General features: G+C 53.5%; 1 protein-coding gene across 1 annotated transcript; it reads left to right on the forward strand.

Moving 5' to 3' along the window:
- Positions 1 to 4977: 4977 nt before the first annotated feature.
- Positions 4978 to 20178, forward strand: FAM78A (family with sequence similarity 78 member A). The gene is made up of 2 exons (XM_068413761.1): positions 4978 to 6793; positions 15669 to 20178. The coding sequence occupies exons 1-2, from the start codon at positions 6531 to 6533 to the stop codon at positions 16195 to 16197; spliced, it is 792 nt and encodes a 263-aa protein (XP_068269862.1). The 5' UTR covers positions 4978 to 6530; the 3' UTR covers positions 16198 to 20178.
- The last annotated feature ends 220 nt before the right edge of the window (positions 20179 to 20398 follow it).

The raw sequence follows: 20398 nt of genomic DNA on the forward strand, positions 1-20398 counted from the left end.
TAGCAAGCTTGGAAGGAAAATTAATGCCAGGCTTGGCAGCCACTCCAGTGCCAGGGAAAAAGGTTAAACAGCCAATAGATTGGAAGAAGAGGAGGGAAAAGCTTCATGCCAAAGGTTGGTTGCTTCTGGCCTGGTCTATTTAAATCTTCCAATTGCTTATTTCCCTGGGCTGCAAGGGAAACTGGGAAAGGTAGTTTCTTTTGCACTGCAATTCACATTTCAATATCATAGAGTCAGAGCTGGAGGAGATCACAGCATTCCCCCCCTACCCACAACGCTGGTATTGCTCCTACGGGGGCTGTGCCGCCTGGCTTTGCGAGCTCCGAGGCTGGGCATTGCCCAGGGGCTTCCCCCCAAGGGGCTTTCCCTGGGCTGCTTCTCGATTTGTCTGCTCTGCAACACCTCACCCCTGTTAGGGCACCCTAAATACCACCTTCCTCTGCCTGGCATGGACACCTTTCAAACATCACTAGCCCCATCCTCGCTCCCCGCTCAGCGTGTGCCCCTTCAGTGACTTCCATCACTCACCTCGTCCCGGACCCAAGGAGAAGCAGCACTTACCTCCTGGTTAAAAGCAACACTGATGATGAGTTCCCATCCCCCTGTCCCCAGCGCTGAGCGTGGCCTCAATACCGCACACGTTCCTGCCGTGTCATCCCGCAGCGCAGATCCCACGCCCAGAGCAGGTGACAGGCGGTGCCCACGGCCCGGAGCAGCGCAGGTACCAGCCCGGGGGTGCGGGCATAGCAGGACGGGGAGGAGGAGGGCTGCCCACAGTGGGGGCTGGATCCCGTGGGCTCATGCCAGGCCCTGGAGAGTCTTCCTGCAGAGGACAGGGAAGCCCTGCCGTCCCTCCTGCCGTGGAGCATTGTGCCCCATCACTTTGTGCATGCATGGATGCCATCAGCCTCCCCGTTCCCCACCGCAGCTGGGGTGAAGCCCTCTGAGACATCTCCCACCACCTGCACTGGCGAGCCCCTGAGAACACCCCATCTGTGCTCGCAGCTCCAGTTCACAGGTCTGAATGATCTTGCTGCAGTCCCTGAACCGCAGCTGTGTGGATCTGAGCCTCAAGCACTGCTGGGAGAGACCGTCCATCTCAGCTCCTCCTGCCTGAAGGATGGCAGCTGGCTGCAGCAACCGCCTGAGCCAGACCCACCTGGGCTGCCACCGCCGAGGTACCTTCCCTGGGCGATGGGCTGTTGCTGCTCCCCACCCCTCACGCTCAGAAATGGGATTATTCCTATGTGAATAGGCTGGAAATCCCCTGTGGACCGAGAAGTGGAGAAGATGAATATCGCACTGAGGAGCAGAACAGGCACGTCTCTTGGTGCCAGCGACATTTGCCTACACGAATGTCCAGTTACAGAGGTCAGTATTTGTACAGGTCTATTCCCTGGGAGTCAGGCACCCAGGTATCTTTAAAAGGCTTGTCCAAAATGTGCTGGAGAGCTTAAGTGCTACGTGACAGGTGGTTCTTGGCTTTCTAAGATAACAAGAAAAATTTTGCACTTTCTTTGCACTTTTTATCCATAGTTCTCTAAATCCCCTACATGAACTATACATCCAGCCCGTGCCCGGCTGACAGACGGACTGGCCAGAGGCGAGGGCAGTGCTTGGCCAAGCAAGTGCCAGAGGACCTGAGGCACCCTTGCCCCTGGGCTTTGCTCGTATTTCCCCCCCCTTAATGAATCAAAGGAAAATAATACATATCAATTTATTTCTGAATCGCACCCTCCAGGAACCTGCCCCTAGCCTGTGGTGATGATCCCAGCCAGGGGAAGAGCTCATCCCTTTCTTGGGCACCCCCAGCCAGCCCATAAACTACAGCCCCCTCGGGCTCAGGTACCAACTGGGGCTGTGGCAGCCCGGGAGTGTGCACGGACGCTGCCACATCACTGACAGCCACCAGCTCCCGTCCGATCACCGCCTGTGTAGCACCATTCTCACGCTATCGGGGAAGTCAGCACCCCGTCCCTATCTGCCTGCCCTCATCCCGCTGCCCGGCTCCGAGGCATGTGGAAAATCTCAGCCCACCTGACATCAGCCGGGGAGATAACCGTCATCACTGCCTTAACTTGGCTACGGCTGTCACCTCCCCGCCGGACGGCCTCCCCGTTTCTCCGGCTCCGTGCAGGGCTGCTGCTGTGTGGGGCTCCTTGCAAACGTCGCCGAGCAGAGGGTTAAAGCGATGGTGGCCAGGAGCTGCAGAAATAGGGAGACTTGTCTCTCTTGGCCGGGGATGATGAGCTATTGCTGAGCACGTTCCTCAGGAGCTGTCACTGTGGGAAAAAAAATACCTCGAAAGCCCTGGGAGTTAATTTAATCTGGTACCTGTCTCTTCTGCTGACACCAGTATGGGGGAATCTCTCTGCCTTACACACAGAGCTGCCCCGGCCTCCCCGTGGGAATCCAGCCTGGCACCCAGGCACGAGTGACGGAGGAGGAAGGGCAGTGCAGGATGGAGGCAGGGCTAGCAAACCCCTGTCAAAAGTGCAGCAAGAAAGGAAAGCAGTTGGGTCTCCCCTGCAGCCAGGCAGGCTGCCACTGCCGGTCCCAGCAGAGAAATGGAGCTCAGGGGGGGAAGGTCCCTGATCCCTGCCCTGGGACCACACCGAGCACTGTCCCACTGCACACGCGGAGGAGGGGACGCAGCGAGCTTAGAGGAGACGCGCTCGGCTCGCCAAACAGCCACAAACCCAGGGGTTTATAAATATCCCCGCTAAACCCACAGCCAGGCTCCCTGCTCCGGCAGGGCTGTTCCAGGCCTGACATGCGATCCACACGGGTCACCGAGCACCTCGCAGAATGCCCAGACGGGCAACTCTGGACGGACAAATCCGGCACACTCCACGCGCCGCGTCCGCTCAGCCCCAGCTGCACTCGCTGCCTGCCTGCCCAGCCCTGCCTGCAGTGCGGCGGTCCCTGGGGCTGGGGGCTGCTGGCCACAACCCCTGCGTAGCCACAAGACCCTGTGTAGCTGCAGCCCTGCAGACCATGCTGGAGACGCAGGTGGGATGGGAGGGACAGCAACGTCCCCTTTTGCCACAGTTCACTGGCAGCTTTGGTGCACCCCAGCCCCCGGCAGCGGCTGGCCAAGGAGCCGTGCTTGCAGCCAAAGTGCTTGCAAGCAAACTCGCACCATGCCTAGGTGGGATTTTTCTAGGGGTGAAAAAGAAAGCTCGGCCAAAATAAAATATATATTCTGCAGTATTTAGGGCACACGGAGCAGTGCCAGTCAGGCCCGTTAGCACAGCACAGCATAGCCTCCGGTGGGCTGCTGTTATTTGCCACTGCTCGGATGGTGCAGGGGAGATCCTGCCTCTCAGTAAACCTGGACCATGAGCTGGGAGGACACGGAGGCACAGTGCAGGCCGTGATGCCGAGAGGAGCGATAACAGGAACAGAGCACAGCCGTGCTGCGATGAGACATGGACAGGTTCATAAAATGAGCAGCAGAAGGAAACACAACTCACAGCATCACCAGAGACTCCTAATTCGTACTTACCACAGCTTGGCCTCACATCTCCAGCAATTCCACGAGCGAGCACCACGCTCTCGGGCACGGGACCCGTTCTGCGCACGGCTTGAAGCAGCCGCTCTGGCGTGGAGCGTGCTAATGCTATAATCACTCACAGCAGCACGACAGAGACAGGCACGACCAAAACCAACAGAAAACTTCAGCTGAAGATGAAAAGCTGATTTAATTAGAATGAGATAATGCAATTTCCTAGTTGACCAGAACACCAGAGACAGCCAAGTTGAAGCAAGAGCTGGCTGAGGCTTCCGTGAAACTGGAGTCACAAAATATGCAGTTTCACCAGATTCCTAATGCTCTGAGAAACTGCGACAAGCTTGTTTGAAAAGTGTGAAAGTGTCTTGGAAATGTCAAAGGATTTCAGCACCTTCTGGAGGTTGCTGAAGCAACTGGATATTTCATTCGGAAGATGCTCATTTCATTCTTTCTTGTACTACATGATAGTAAGTTGCTTGCTCGTAACTTGAGTGTGTTCTTAGTTTTTAAAACTGTTGCAGGGCTAGGGACTATAATTGTGCCCTTCACAGAGATCAGGAAGTTAAAAATAAATACTTAGCCAACACTTTGAGAAACGTGCAGAAGAAAACCATAACAATACACTGTGTTTTTCCCACCCCTTGCCAAGGGGGTGGAAAGGAGCAAACCTGCCTCCCCTCGTCCTGTGGCATTCCCTTGCCAGGATCACCCAGTAGCTCCAGTCTCTCCGACCTGCCGGAGGGCAGACAGCAAGTGCACAGTGTTGGAAAACGCCAGGCACTGCATGAGCTAATCAAGGCTGCTGTGAGCACGGGGTGGGAAGGACTAACAGTTCCTGAGTGCCCCAAGTCACGGAGGACACGCAACTGTTACCAAAAAGCGGGACCCATGCACCTCACCTGGTGCTCAGCTCTTGAAACTGGGATCCTCAGCCGGCTGATGGGCAGCAGGACCAGCCAGCAACGGTTCTCCTAAAGCTGTCTGTAATACAAGTTTACAACTATCACAACTCCCACAGGCCACTGCTGCCTCAAACGCTTCTCACTCTCTATTCCAGCTACTCCTTTGCTGCTATGGAGAGCTTTGCCTTTCCAGTTGCCTGAACCACAGCCCACCCAGCCCAGGGCTACAGGTTTTGCAAATAAGGTAACAGTCCCTTTTACCGAATCTACCAACCAAGCTCCAGCTGGGAGAAGAAAAGCTTAATCTGAAAAAGCAAGAAAAAATACATTGCGGTTAAATTTAAAAAAAAAAAGAAAGAAAAAAAGACGTTTCTAAAAAAAAAAAACCAAACTACATTACCCACAATTCACGGACATGTGGGAGGAAATGCTGTTTTTCCAAAGGAGGTTTAGCTTCAACAGCTGCAGTTTAAAAGCGAAATACAGGGGGAGGGATGGGACTGGGCGAAGGAGGGAGGACAGGGAGGCAGGGAGAGCTGGGGGGGGCCGAGCCCCGCCGCCAGCCCCGCGCCGGGCCGCCCGGGCCGCTGTCATGCGGCGGTCCCTGCCCGGGCAGCCGGCGGGCACGGCCGGGGGCACGGCGAGGCTGCGGGCGAGTTGCTGCAAAGTTTGACCCCGTTGCCTTTTTGATGCTGCGGCTGCGACGGGAGCGGGAGCCCCCCCGCACCCCTCCGCTCCAGCGGCGAGGCTGAGAGCCGGGGCCGGCGTATGCACGAGTGTATTGCGAGAGAGGAAGCTTGCGGCAGCCGGGAGGCGGAGGCACCGACCCTGCTCCTCTCACCTCCCCGGGCATCTCGCAAAGAGCCGAAGGGGAAAAAAAAAAGAGCGAGAGAAGGAGCCTCCCCCCCCCTCAGCCCCCCCCCGCCGCACCTCGCCCCCGCGCAGCGCAGGGGACCCGGCGGCCGGGCTCGGGGGCTCGGCCGGGGCTCGGCGCCGCTCCCCGCCGCTCCGGGATGCTGTGAAGCCCCGCAGGACCGTGGGGCCCACGCGTGTGCGGGGCAGCCCCGCCGGCAGCCCATGAGCCCCGCCGGCTGAGCCGCAGCCCGGGAGCGGCGGCGGCAGCAGCGGCGGGAGGAGGAGGAGGAGGAAGGTCGGACACCCCTGCGGAGACCCGCTCGCCGAGGAGGAGGAGGAGGAGGAGGAGGAAGGGGAGCGGCGGGGCCGGCGCCCCCCGGGCCGGTGCGTGGCGGCGGGATGTCACGGGCGGCGGTTCCGCGGCGCTGAGCGGGCGCGGAGCGGCGCGGCCCCGGGCGGCAGCGGGGGAGGTTCGCCGCCGCCCCCGCCCCGCTGCAGCCCCCGCAGCCGCCTGCCTCCCCGCGACCTCCGAGGGCTCATTGATGGGGTCGGCTATTTCTAAGGAGAAAAAAAAAAAAAAAGAAGAAAACCCCCCAAACGCCAAAGCCCCGGCACCGCCGGCGGAGGAGCCTCCAAAACCGGCGATTTGGCCACTTTTGGCATTTTCCACCCGTCGTTTCTTTCTGTTATTATTGTAATTTTGTGCGAAAGGAAGTTATGAACAACTGCAAGTCAGGAAGTGGAAATCCACACCGGTTGTGACAAGCTGGGGCTAAAAACTATTTCATTATTTATATAGATGTGTCTATCAACATTCTGCTTTTCATCCAAAGAATAAAGGGAAATACCGGCTGGTCCTATGTTTGATGGTGAATGACAGACTGCATCTGAGGAAAGAAGGACTAAATATATCAGCTAAGAACACCACTGTTATTTATTGAACTAGAGAGACCTTTTTTTTTTAACCCAAAGACTGACTGAGCGAGAGATTTAATGGGTCATTAAAAGGGGAAAAAAATTTTACAGACCCTTTTGCTTCTGAAGTGCAGCTAACCTCAAAAATAAGAGCAGTACTTGTAAGACAGATACTCAAATTAAGGCTTTACATGATGAATTTTCTATCCTATGGATATCAGTTTTGAGATTACAAACCAAGAAGATCTGTAATTGATCTAGCACCAGATAATTTCAATGCCTAATATTCCCCGGGATTGCTGGAGTATCCTCGGAGCTGCGTCAGACTGTATTCGGGGTATGCCATGGGCTGTATTCAGAGTATTAGCTGCAAATCCAAAGTTTTCCGGGAAAGTATTTCAGTGATTGAAGTCAAAGCCTCCATTGATCCCATTCCCACCAGCATCGACGAGTCCTCCAGCGTGGTCCTGCGCTACCGGACCCCTCACTTCCGAGCCTCCGCGCAAGTGTTGGTGCCCCCTATTCCCAAGAAGGAGACCTGGATCGTGGGCTGGATCCAGGCTTGCAGCCACATGGAATTTTACAATCACTACGGGGAACAGGGCATGTAAGTATTTCCAAGAGCGTGTGCGCGGTGCGTTTGCCTAACGGGATGAAAGAGTGGGAGAACCAGGGCCTGGCTAGGAAATACTGGATTAAGCCAAAAATTATAACCCCGTTGGTTGGATTTTGAAACCCAGCTCTTCTGAAATTTAACAGGACTTTCTCGTGTGTTTAAAATACAGGAGAGCTTGTCCCTGCCCTTTTAAAGGAGTGGGTATTCTTCTCTTCTAATGGGAACGCGCCCAAGCCCTAACCAAAACCCACTGCTTCTGTTAGGAACCCAAAAGCAATACTATATTTCACAACAGCTTTTGAGCAGTGCTGGAGATCCTGAAATCCCAGGTCAGCCCTGCCACGACTGGCACCCCTGTTTTGCTTTGCCTTTTACATGAGGGGTCCCCCTGACTGCCAGCTCCCCTCGTCTGCATCCCTCCCCATCCCTTACGGGGCAAAACTGCGCATCGACAAGCCCCAGGGAAACCCGAGGGCTGACACTTGTGGGACGGTGCTGTCCCCAGCGTGCTGTACTGCTGCTGCAGTGTGCCATGGCTGTGAGCTCGGTAGCCCACCAGCTCTGGGAGCAGACTTGAACGTCACAGGAGGAATCCTGCTTGCTTTGCCCATGGTAGCAGGCAGCCCACAGGGAAAGAACAAGATGGATTTAACCCACTGATAATTCAACCCTTTGCATCACCTTGGAGCAGGGTGGAGATTTCACATTACCCTCCTTTTGGGTAATGTAAGAGTAGGGGTATAGATGTAAGGTGGGGGGAATCTAGGGGCTGTCTGCACACCAAAAACCCCGTGTTACTGCTCAAACAGTCATAGTGAGACAGGAATGAGTCAAATTAAAATGTCACCTCCCTACTGTGAAAAGTCATCTCTCCCCATTCCCCCCACCAGCTTGTTCACCAAACGTTGTTGCAGGCTTTGGCCCATAGTTAAGTCAGCAACAGCACCAGATCTCCAAATGCCTGCACAGAGCAGCAGTTCTGCAGCTCGCACCAGGTGCAGCCTCCTGGTGCAGCAGAAATCTGTCTGTCCAGCCACGGGGACAAACCCTGACCGCAGAGCCCCGTGCTGGCAGATGGTTTGGTGGCCGGAGGCGCTGATGCTGCCCGGTCTCTGGGGGCAAGGGAGAAAGGACAGGAAGGTCATGTCTAAACAACCCTCCCCTCTGCTCATCCCACGTGCCCTGTGTCGGGGATGCCGGCTCAGCCCCTCAAGGGTTATTCTGCGTGGCTTATAAAAAAAAAGGTGAATGAGGAGGGCTGAGAGAGAATGGGGACACAGAGTAGGGCTGGAGAGCAGGACAAACTCTGGCTGAATGCAGCACCTTCCTGCCGGCCCGAACATCTGCACGCACAGCCCGGCCCCTCCTCCCTCCCTTCTGCCTGTAAGCCCAGATAAGGACACGATTCAGCAGCATAAAGCGAATATGCGGTGTAAGATGTGGACCAGAGGGAAGGGCACGCCGAGGAGCAGCCCCAAGTGACAGACTGTTCCCCCCTCCTGTCCCCACGTCCCCTCTCTGCTCAAGCAGAAAGTGCCTTGAGGAGCAAACTGGCACCTGGCAAGCCCCAGGCGCGGGGCTCAGCGAGGGACCCGACCAGCTTATCTTCATTTTAAAAGTACTTACAACAGGCCCGAAATCTGCAGGCTTCTCTGCTCCTCCACCATCTCTAGCAAGGACAATTTGTTGCTCAGATGTTCCCAGTTCCAGGCCTTTGGGATTTGCATGTGTAATTCTCAGGCTCATTCAGAAATCCTGTCTTTAGCGACCAGCTGCAAAGGGAAAAAGGAAAGTCCACTGTGTATAAATACAGCTCACATCCCCCGAAATAAAGAGGACTGGGCAGAGAGCTGTTCTGCCAGTGCTGCTGTGGGCTGCAAACCTCCACACGTCCTTTTATTTCTCTGCACCTGAGTTTCCCTGTGTTTAAAATGAGGATTTGGTACGATCTTCCCTTGCTGGAATGCTTTGAGACAAAAAAAGTTGTATCTACAAGCTAAGTGCTGTAAACAGGTAGTCAGAATTGAAAGCTGTGGCTATGTAGGAGAGCTATTAGCCAAAAAATCATGGGAATAAAGATTTTTCCCTAGGAGGTTCATTGACATTTAACTGATATCAAAAAAACCAAGTTACCCAAATGTAAGTAGGAATTGGTCTGCTCCTCCACTCTCTTTCTGTAGACCCATCACCATCTGAAAGCTATAAATCAAGGCATTTGGGAGGAAAAGCCTCTTTTAATGCCATTGAAACACGCTCTTGGAAGACCTTTCTATAGAGAGAGACAGGACACAAACCTATCTGAAAGGACAGGCCGAGCCTTTAGCTGGTGGTAACACGACATAATCCCACTGACCTCCACGGAGCTGCATTGATTTCTGCCAACAGAGTATTTGTCCCAACTTTCCATGATGAACAGGCTACTGCAACACACATTTTTTTCATCACTGTGGTGACAGGCAAATAGAAAACTCCAAATAATTTAAAAAAAAAAAAAAAATATCAGTTGGTCAATCAGAGAATCAATACTTACAGCAGGCTTTGGATTAATTTTTCACTTTTATGCCCCAAAGTTGTTAGCTGTGTATAAGCTGGCCATTACTTTGAGGACAGAAACAGCTGAGAAATACTGGAGCAGATGGAGCTGTGCATAACGCTCCTAAAGGGATGTTAGCTACAGAGGGGATCATTTCGACACACGCCTTTAAAGCGGCACCGACAATCTTGGGGCTAAATATAGCATTTTTGAATGTAAAGGAAAAGAATTAAAGCTCAGATAACACGTAAATCATAGAATCATAGAATGGTTTGGGTTGGAAGGGACCTTAAAGACCATCCAGTTCCAACCCCCTGCCACGGGCAGGGACACCTTCCACCAGACCAGGTTGCTCCAAGCCCCATCCAACCTGGCCTTGAACACTGCCAGGGAGGGGGCAGCCACAGCTTCTCTGGGCAACCTGGGCCAGGGTCTCACCACCCTCACAGCAAAGAATTTCTTCATAATATCTCATCTAACTCTCCCCTCTTTCAGATTAAAACCATTCCCCCTTGTCCTGTCACTACTTGCCCTTGTAAAAAGCCCCTCTCCTGCTTTCCTGTAGTCAAATGCTGGCATTATTTTACGTGTAAGTCAGTAGATGCTGCTGGGAACATGAAAACCCTCAGCATGAGGATGTGGACGTGCTCTCTGACCCCCACTCCATGCAGACCTGGGGCAAACTCCCGTTCGGCCCCGTGGCTGGTGTTACTGCTCCCCTCGAGCAGGGTTTTACCCTGTACCCTTGGGGAAGGATGCTGCTGTGCAGTGGGAGGCATCAGGATCAGGCCGCAGAGCTCTGACCCATGCAGGACACGCCGGACCAGGTCCCCGCTGGGGTCTCCTGGGGTGGGTGCTGGTTTCTGCACCCAGTTGTGCAGCACCTGGTGGGACCCGTGTGAGCAGCTGGGCAATGCCGGAATGGCGTTATCCAGCCTTGTTTCTTCATCTCCATGGAGATGTGCAAGAAGCAGCGCAGATGGAGATATGCAAACCAGAGAAATAAATAAATCAGAGTTTGAATATGATCAGCCAAGGATCTGGAGAAGTTTCAGGTAGATATTTCTCCCTGGGAGGACCCGATGGGGCAGCTGGGCAGCATTACATCATTGCTTTATGTTACCGGGCATCTCGCTCTTGCGAGATTAAATTTTCCGTGCCCTGCAGCAGGGACACAATGAACTCGAGAAATCCACTTGTCAAGAGAATAAACCGCCAGTCCTCGGGAGGGAAAACACAATCTAAAACAGATTCACCAAAGAAAAAAAAGGTTCTGCTTCCCATGGGAAGTGAAGGGAGGTCAGTTCACCGTGGGAATTTAAACCCCTGGGGTTTAGAGGAAAAGGCTTCGCTGCCCTTGCGTGGCCCCTGGCCCTTACCTGCGCTGTAAGCACGCGCCTCAGCCCACTGAAATAGGTTGCGCAGTCTGACTTGAGCCTGCTCAGCTAATCCAGCAGCAATTTGTCTCTTTTTCTTGATGCCAGTTTCCTGCTAGTTCTGCTCCCTGAACCAGCACCACGCATCACTGCCGGTTCAAGAGACGAGGCAGGAACATCTAGCTGGAGGATGGGGGGAAGAGGGACCACAGCAGCGTGGCTCCGACAGCTGGGGAACATCTTAAATTTCCTTCCTGTTCTTCACTATTGAAAGCTTGAATTGCTTGATGTGCTGGAGTAGGTGAGAGAGACGCTGTAAAAGACAATTTAAAATTAAGCAGCTCTGAATAGCAGGTTTTCTTTCATCCAGCCAGTCACCAGTGCAGGCGTGGCAGTGGAGGGAGGCAGGTAGGAGCAGGGATGTGAAATACCCGAGACGGCTTTTCACTGCACCCACACGTTGCACTGGTACCTGCACCGAGCCCAGTCTGCGTCTGAGCGGGGCTGCTCTTGCTTGGGGAGCTGGTGGGAAGGAAGGATGTTGGAAAGCACAAGGTTATGCGAGTCCATCTGGCCTGTGACTAATTAGGAGCTGGCTTTAAGGACCTGGGGCTGAGGATGCAATAGTGCCCGATGCCTGGCTGCAAAGGTTGACTGAAAATACCCCATCGCTGCTGGACACACAGGGCTGGGGGCTGCTGTGCGTGGATGTGCTGTCACTGCAGTGACTGCTTCGGTTTGTGCTGTGGGGCAGGCGTCTGCGGGGCTCGGGGCGAGCTGGGGGCTTCATTTCGTGTGACAGAATAGGAAGAAACGTATGTGAATGAGAACTAGGAGGCTAAAACCTCCATAAAGCTGCTTGGCTGTCAGTTGTGCCACAAGAAATAGCTCAAAGTTCCTTCTCCTGGTAGCAAGAAGACATTTGTTAAGAGGTTTGTTGGCAGCTCCAGTCTCTGGTGATGCCTGTACTGACTCTGAAGCTTCCAGAAGTGGCATAAACAAGCTTGTCAGTAGTACAAGCCAGAATCTACTGATTTTGGAGCTGCTCAGCCATAGGGTATCCATGAAACCAGATAGGTCGGTTTCTTTTCACGCCTCTTCCCTGCTATTGTCAGCAAAGTGTTTACTGGGCACTTTCTGGTCTTTCCTTGGCTCGACACCACCACGGAAAGATGCTGATGCAGCCAAAGATCATTCCACAGCGTTCCTTCCCAAATCATCCAAAAGGGCAGGTGTTGGCATATTATTTAACACGGACATACTATGTAAGCAAAGGCTACTAACCTGGCTGGCACACCAGCTTTGTTGTAGCAGCAGGCAAGGGGCAACCACCACCAGCAGCAACCACCGTGCAGCCTCCGCTTTCGCTCCAGTCATGGGATCATCACAAGGCCTCATTTTCCTTCTCGTTACTAAGCTGTGCAGATAAAGTGTGACGGTTTTGAAACCCCAGGGTTAACCACACGTGCTAGAACTAAGCACAGCGTGCTCCGCAAAGAAACACAGGCCAGTTTCTTCTTCCCTCTTCCTGCCCACGCCTTTTCTTAAGCAGGGTGCACTTCTGAGCCACCCCGAGCGCAGCCACGCCGCTCACCAACACCCTCGGCTTTGCAGTGGCATTTCTCAGGCTCTGCCCGCAGCATCCTGCCTTCAGTGACGTGCCCAGGCCCTGGCACAGCTCCACCTTTTTTGCTCTCATTTGAACCCTGGGCAAATCCCAAGAAGGTCCTGCAGTTCTGTACTGGTCTGGGGTCAGATACACCTCCTAGGAATGAAGATGGGGACAAGCAGTTCTTGGCTGACCCGCAGTTTCTGAGCATCCTCTGTGAGTCTCCTGCCATTCACCCACCAGCCTTTGATCCCAGTAGGCTGGAGCAGCCGGGGGAGGTCATCAGCCTCTCGCAGCACCTCAGGTCCTGGTTTGGCACCTCCACGCCCGCAGCGATGCTGTGGCTGCACCTTCACACCACGCCTGTCACAGAGTGAACCTCCAGGAAATTGTCACATCTCATCCCCGGGTGACAGCCAAGCTGAGCACCGGCTGCTGTCGGAGCGGAAAGTAATCCTGAACCATCTGCTGAGAGGGAGAGAAGGAGCCCCCAGACGGTGTTTCAGGGCCGGGCTGTGCGGCAGGAGGAGGTGGGGGGCTGCAGAGAGGAGGGGGCTGCAGAGCACGACCTCTGCTCATCCGCTCGCCGAGGCCTGAGTTCATCCAGCATCCCCGGAGCTTTTCCCTTCTCAGCTGTCCCTGAAGAGCAGAGGGATGGTGAGCCAGGATGACTCTGATTTAGAGAGCAGAGCATGTAAACATCTCTCCAGTGGCCGGGGGTCCTGGCAGGAATGCTCAGGGATCTCCTTTTGGCTGCATTCGCTAAAAATTTTCTTCCGGGGAAAGGACTCCCTCTGCCTGCTGGCCACACGCTCAGGAGGAGGATTGCTGCTGCAGCCGCCGTGTCGTAGCTGACAGCAGCCCCCGAAAATCTGCGCGGGGAGACATCGCGCTCACATAACCCCCAGATGCTGCTTGGAGCATCCCTGCATCCCGCAGAGCATCCCGAGTATCCCTGCATCCCCCGGAGCATCCCTGCATCCTGCAGAGCATCCCGGCATCCCCCAGAGCAGCCCGTGTCCTGCCTTGCACTTAACCTCCCAGGTTCCTGCCAGCCCATCTGACCTGCAAACCAGCCACCTCCCACCCAGTGCAGCCCTTCACCAAACACCTGCCATGGCACAGGAGGGATTTTTGCTAGGACCCCTGCTCGCATGAAAAACGATAAATGAGATCTTTAAATCCCCCCCAGTATCTTCTAGCTCCAGCCAGGCATTGACAGCAAACTGCAGAACGACCCAGTGGTTGCAAACATGGTGGCACTTCACGGTCATTAACTAATTAACAATCAGAACAGCCTTGTGAGACAGTCAGTCATGTTAGTCCTGGCCAGTGGAGAGGAGGAACTCGTCCCAAAGCGCGCTGTGCCGGCGCTGGCCAGGCCGACGTGTGCCCCCCCGCCTGCCTGCACCACCCGCAGCCCCCGCCTCGCTCCAGGGGCTATTTTAAGCCTCAGCACTGAATTTATTAAAGGTTCGGACAGTCACCCTGGCGAGCCTTAGCGCGTCCCTGCTGCCTCCCTCCCAAGATAAACCGTGTCCCGTGGCACAGCCCGCCACGGGGAGCTGCAGGGCTCGGGGGGCCAGTGCTCAGCCCAGTGTCCCACGGTGGGGTCAAGCGCAAATGCCACGCTGGGGGCTGCTGTGGGCGAGCTGCTGCTGCCACACAGCCCCTTCTGCCACCGCAACAGCGGGGACATTGCCCCTGGTTGGTGGAGAGGGCAGGTTCGCCAGCCTGGTTTTTAAAAGACTGTCCTTAAAATACCCGGCACGCGCTGAGCGCGTGGTCTATGGTTATGCCATCTCAGTGCCTTTGCTCTGCACATTTCTAACCCTTTTTCTGAGACATTTACAGTAGTTTGCTTCTGTTGGCAAATCTAATCTTAAAAATTGAATTGGAAGTTAATAAAAAAAAAAAATCCCAAGTTGTGCATCAGCGTTACAGGGTGACGTCGGACCATTTTCACTTACTTTCTGACCTTTCTGTCGGCCTCGCAAGCGCAGCACCCAGCACAGCCCAGGCAGCTTTACAAGCTGGCTGACCTCGGTTTCTCCGATTACTGTAACCCCATCCCCAGCCCGGAGCCTGGCGTGCAGCCTTTGAGCCGGGTCCTGCACAGGGCTGGAGAAGGATGGGTTACACCTCCAGCGCCAGGCAGGCAGCGGGGAGGGACAGGGGCTTATCCTGAGAGAAAATGAGTGTTTGCAGGTAGGGACTGAAAAGAAAGAGCAGAGTGGGGCAATGGGAAGCTTTATGGTCCAGCTGAGTTCTTGACCTTGTTTCCACCACTTAGGTCAGCTCTCCTGTCACCTCGCCCCCAGGGCCAGCTCTGAGCTTGCCCTGTTCTTCTGCCGACACGGGAGATTCTGTGCTGTTGAGAGAAAGAAACTCAGCCCTGAGCCCTGCTCTCACCAGCACAAGAGTTGAGATCCTGAACGTGGCGCTGGAGTGAGTCACAGAATCACAGAATCAATCAGGTTGGAAGAGCCCTCTGGGATCATTGAGTCCAACCATTGCCCTGACACCACCATGTCAACTAGACCATGGCACTAAGTGCCATGTCCAGTCTTTTCTTAAACCCCTCCAGAGATGGTGACTCCACCACCTCCCCGGGCAGCCCCTTCCAGTGTCTAATGACCCTTTCTGAGAAGAAATGCTTCCTAATGTCCAACCTGAACCTCCCCTGCCGCAGCTTGAGGCTGTGTCCTTGTCCTGTCGCTAGTTGCCTGGGAGAAGAGACTGACCCTCACCCCACTACAACCTCCCTTCAGGTAGTTGTAGACAGCGAGAAGGTCTCCCCTCAGCTGCCTTTTCTCCAGGCTAAACACCCCCAGGTCCCTCAGCCTCTCCCCACAGGACATACCCTCTAGACCCTTCACCAGCTTCGTTGCCCTTCTCTGGTCTCGCTCGAGCACCAAGTCCAGCACAAGTCCTTGTGTCCAGCCATGCTCAGACAGCTGCAGGAGCATACCTGCAACGCTGGATTTTCTCCAGCGCTGGAGCTTTCCTGAGCACCTACCCATCGCAGCCTTACCTAAACACCGACACATTTTGAACCACTCCAGACAGCCACTGGTCCCTGCAGGGAAAGCCCTTGCCCTGCAGGGTGATGGTCCTCAGAGGTGCTTAACAGCAGGACAGATTTCATGATCAGTCCTGGAAATTTGCGGACACAGTTTTAACGGCAGGGATGAGCTCTCTCGGCAGGATGGCACAAAAGGCACAAACTCCAGTAAAAGCTAAAGGGGGAATGTGCTCACAACTCCTTCCTCTCCTTCCTTGCAGTCCGGCATGTTTCTAAACTAATTAATTAATGCATTATCCATAATTTGTTGTTGATTACGGCAGGTCAAGTTGGGAGCTTCCAGATCTACTGGATGGTAAAATCCAGGCCATCAGTGACTCAGATGGAGTGAACTATCCCTGGTATGGAAACACAACAGAAACCTGCACCATCGTGGGTCCCACAAAGAAGGAGTCCAAGTTCAACATCAGCATGAACGACAACTTCTACCCGAGCGTGACGTGGGCAGTGCCCGTCAGCGAGAGCAACGTGGCCAAACTCACAAGCATTCACCGGGATCAGAGCTTCACCACCTGGCTGGTTGCAACCAACACGGCTACCAACGAAATGGTGACCTTGCAGACTATCAAATGGCGCATGAGGCTGGGCATCGAGGTAAATCCCAGCAGACCCTTGGGGCAGCGTGCCAAGCTGCAGGAGCCCTCTGCTCAAGAGCAGCCCCAGGTCCTTAGTAAGAATGAGCCAATACCACCCAGTGCCCTTGTCAAACCCAATGCCAACGATGCTCAGGTACTCATGTGGAGGCCAAAGGATGGACCACCACTTGTGGTGATACCTCCAAAACACCGATAATATAAACCTGGCGTCCCGGCACTGAAAGGGAGGAAAAAAAAACACCAACAACAAATCAGAACAATCACTTAGGTATTAGAATACACACGTATAATCAGAGCAAAATCAAAATGCACTTTTTACTCATTCAACAAATGCAACCATTCTACCTTCTCCCATTGGGACGGATTTCACTGTGCTAAAGCTAAAGAGGAGACCTGTGACTGGGGTCTGTCTCATCACTGGATTCCTAAGGGAAGAAACTAACACTGATGTCTCCCGTATAGCTTTTTTTTTCCTTCCCTACTTTAGTTACTGTTTGAACTTCAGTCTCATTAGCTTGTCCAGACTGCCCAGAACAATAAGAACATTTTATTTGGGATTTTAAGAGTCTTTTTTTTTTTTTTTTTTTTTTTTGGTTGAGACCGAAACAAGTTCCTGGAGCAAAAAGTTGACTATTTAAGATAAGGATTTTTTTTTTTAAGCTGTAAGGTTCTGAGTTGCAAATCCAAGTCATGCGGCCTTATGTAGACTTTGCTTTGCATTGCCAAACTTTTGCCTTAAAGCTATGTTTGAAAAAAAAAAAAAAACAAACCACCAACAAGAGCACCACCAGGCAGAACGTCCTTTCTAGAGAATTTCTGGGAGAAAGTTTTGGAACAAGGACTAGATTGTGTCACGGGCTGATGGATGAAAAGGGCATGAAATTGGAAGAAGCGTGATGAAAAGAAAATCTTCCTGGTTTTAAAAACTGGAACAAGGAAGCATGGAAATAATCTCAGTTTCAAAGCAATGCAAATAAACCTGCTGTAGGTTGTCTCTTGAGCGGGAGCTATTAGGCCATCTCCCTGCTTCACAGAAGGGGTAGCGAGCGAGCTTGCACTGGGTGATCTCAGTCTCCTGCTACCATTATAATATGGGATAATCTCACAGCTAGAATTGCTGCCCTTGGAGACAACATAAATCAAGAGGGGGGATGTCCTACTGGGTTTATCTTTAGGACACACGTAGATGTTTGCCCAGCTAGCCCGCAGTCTCACCTTCTCATGGTGTAAGAGCCAACGGCTCATGCACCGGCTGTTGTTGGGTGAAGCTCTGTTGCCCTGTTTTCCCATGAAATCCAAATGATGGTGCTGTAAGAAGAGCAGGATATAAAAAGGATCCTTCTGAAGTCATTAGAGATGCATGGGTGTAAGCGAGGGCAGATCGTATCCACTGAGTCTACCCAGCAATATCCATAATTCGGGAACAGCCACGACTGAAAATAACAGGCACCCATTCCTAGCAAACACTGAAAGTAAAAGCTATGAAAAACTCTTCTTCCCGTGATAACAAATCACATTGAGGTTAGTGGGTAATGTTCTTCCAAACGCCTTCGTGATCTACACGACTGCCAGGAATGGGGTACAGACAGGACCATGGGGCATTCTGTACCTGTCTGGTTAGGGCACAAACATGTAGCAAAGGGCAATGCACGAGAAGGGGCAAGCAGGGCAACACCTGCTTCTTGGGCGTAGATCCTCCAGTAAGTAAGGGGCATTTGGAGCAGGAGGTGGAACCTGTAGGTTTTAATAAAGACCTTGTCCTGGTGGCTTCAGAGATAACCAGATGCACTTCTGCAGGGGAAGGCAGCACGGAGAAGCTGTTTGAATGGGGGAGACATGGTGTGCAGGCAGAGGAAGTTCTGCAGTGGAGGTGGCATCTGGAGGACAGGGCACAGGACGGGGAGTGGAGGATCTGCTCTCTTGCTCCAGCACGTGGCCTGAGGCAGATCACTTCCCCTTCCCTCTGCAGCTCCTTCCCCTTGATAACATTTCTTCCTCTTAATTTGCCTCAAGAGCAAGGACTGAAGGGAGCTCAGTGTGCCAGAGACAAGCCTGGCCCTGCTGAGCTGGTCTGAACAGGTCTCTCAACCACACACATGCTGCTCAAAAGGCTCTCCCCTCGGAGAGGCACTGACTAGCTGCTATTGCCATCTTCATCTTCCACACAGGACGTTACCAGCAAGAAATTCTCCTTCTCCAAAGTCACACCATCTACTTTGGCAACAGGTTCAACACCACAACCTGCCCGGGGAAAGCACGCCCAGAAGATATGCCCCCCCCTGCCCCATGACACTCTCAAACCAGCAAACAAGGATCCCGGGTCCCTGCAACTGTACCCCCATTTCCAGGGGAGTTCACCCTCCTCCATGCACCGGTTTTCAGAGATGCTCAGCCACAGAGCTGCTCTCTCGAACAGGCAGATCTCTGAGGTAGGAAGTCCAGCATTAGAAGCAGCTTGCAAACAAACAGACTGGATCAAACCCAAATCCATGAGCCAAACGTTGCCTAAGTATAGGCTTTGGGACTATAAAGGATGAAGCTAGGGAGACTTTGACTTGCACAGTCACTCTCTGTATTAAACTCCATTTTCTCACACAGATTCAAATCCTGACTACTGCTCTACTGGCAGAGCCCTTTGGGACTTGTCTGCATTTTCTCCTAGGCAATACATGCAGAAGAGGACAAATCATGAGCTGTGGGTGAACGGCTGGTAACGCCTGCACGCATGGCGGCTACTGCTGGATGCACTTCTGGGCAACCCCACGGGTGGGAGCAGAAGGGTATCGATGGCTGGTATTCACTTTGTCTCCAGGTGCTGAGTACTTACAGTTCTCACTGATGTCAGCGTGGGTCGAAGAAACCGGACCCAGTCGTCTTAACTAGCTGCACGAAGGAATTCCAAGGAAAGATTTCTTCTCAGTCACCAAAAACCACATTCAGGGAACACCTACGTCCTTTTCCACTTAGCTTTGTGTTGGACTTCGTCTCCCAGTGCATTAAGTAGACCTGGTTCCTCCTACTCCTTCTACCTGGTGGACTGGATGTATCCATGCAATTCGATAGTAACCTCCTGGCTAATTCGTCCTGTTGCACTGAACAGACCCAGCTGAGCAGTAAATCTGAAATTCAAATTTCACATTGGGGTCGGCTTTGCATGGACTTCTCCCTTCCCAAAGAATGCCTTTATCCCGTGCCGAGGTTGAAACGTGCCCCTCCACCTCCATTCGCATCACCAGACACGGCACAGAAAAGGGATGCTGCTGCCTCTTTTGAGATTTCACGCGTTGTGATTAAAAGTGATGTTTTTCCAATGCTGCTGCTTTACAAAACTGATGGGGACAGATTGAATCTAAAAGGAACGGTGGCTGGAAGTAACAGGTGCTATAGACATCGCTATTGATACGGGTGGTTAATGGCCATATGGCTAGAACGGGGAGTGACAGGCTCCCGATGGGGACTTAAGTGTCTGGGGACCCGGGGCGTCCTGCACTGAGTAAGGTGGTAAATAAAGCTCCTTCGCTGGCAGCTTTTTGCAGAACCAGGAATGCCCAAAGGATACGCCGGGAGGGTGATGGGGCACCAACACGGGATACTGATGTACGTGAGCTTGTCTCTGCCTCACCTCCCTCATCAATGCTGCTCAGCTCTTTACGGCCCCAAATCACCACAGAGGCCGAGAGTGCAGCCTGACCATCCCTGTCAGAATCCTGCAGTGGTCCCGGGTGGGAAGCAGGAGGGTGAGCCCTGGCTGGGACCCTCACCCACACCCTCCCCAGCCAGCAGCGGGCAGGGGCTGGCAGACGCTGTCGAGCACGGCCAACGCGCCGAGCAGCGTCACGGACCGTTTGGTTCTTGTTTCCTACCCTTGACACCGAGACGAGCACGGTAAGAGAGGGGCAGCCCCTCGGAGAGTCAACAGAGGCCAAGCAGCGTTGGGGAGGGGGAGACCTGCTGAGCCGGCACGGCGGAGGGCAAGGCTGGGTCCGGCGGCGGGGGTAAGGCGAGGGCTGCTCCGCACCGCCCGCCCTCCCGCAGCAATAAGAATCGTCCTTGGTCTTGCAGAGATACTGTGAAAACACAACCAAGATGTACCGAGTCTGGACACTTATTACAGAGATGTAAAAAACCCCAACCCCTGCTTTTGTAAGAGACAGAGAAATAAAGTGAAGTTTTCGAACGCGTCTGCCCGGGGTCGTTTGGGCGGTGGCTGTTTTTAAACGAACGGCTCCCCCACCTCTGCGCTCACGGTTCAAGATGGTGATAAACACCCTGGTTACCACGAGTGCCTTTTCTCTCCGGTTCAGCTCTTACGCTGCATCACAGAGAGCGGAGGTTTCTGGTTAAACCACCAGCCGACGTCCTGCGTTTTTCATTACCGGGCTGCTGCGCGTCTCGCA

Source organism: Nyctibius grandis, chromosome 16 (assembly GCF_013368605.1).
Source record: "Nyctibius grandis isolate bNycGra1 chromosome 16, bNycGra1.pri, whole genome shotgun sequence".
In the NCBI taxonomy this organism is placed as follows: domain Eukaryota; kingdom Metazoa; phylum Chordata; class Aves; order Nyctibiiformes; family Nyctibiidae; genus Nyctibius; species Nyctibius grandis.

Excerpts from the sequence above, each read along its gene's own strand:
- FAM78A (XM_068413761.1), top strand. The coding sequence starts at position 6,531 with ATGGGCTGTATTCAGAGTATTAGCTGCAAATCCAAAGTTTTCCGGGAA. Across the intron at positions 6,794-15,668 it reads CACTACGGGGAACAGGGCAT|GTCAAGTTGGGAGCTTCCAG; the intron begins GTAAGTATTTCC and ends TGATTACGGCAG.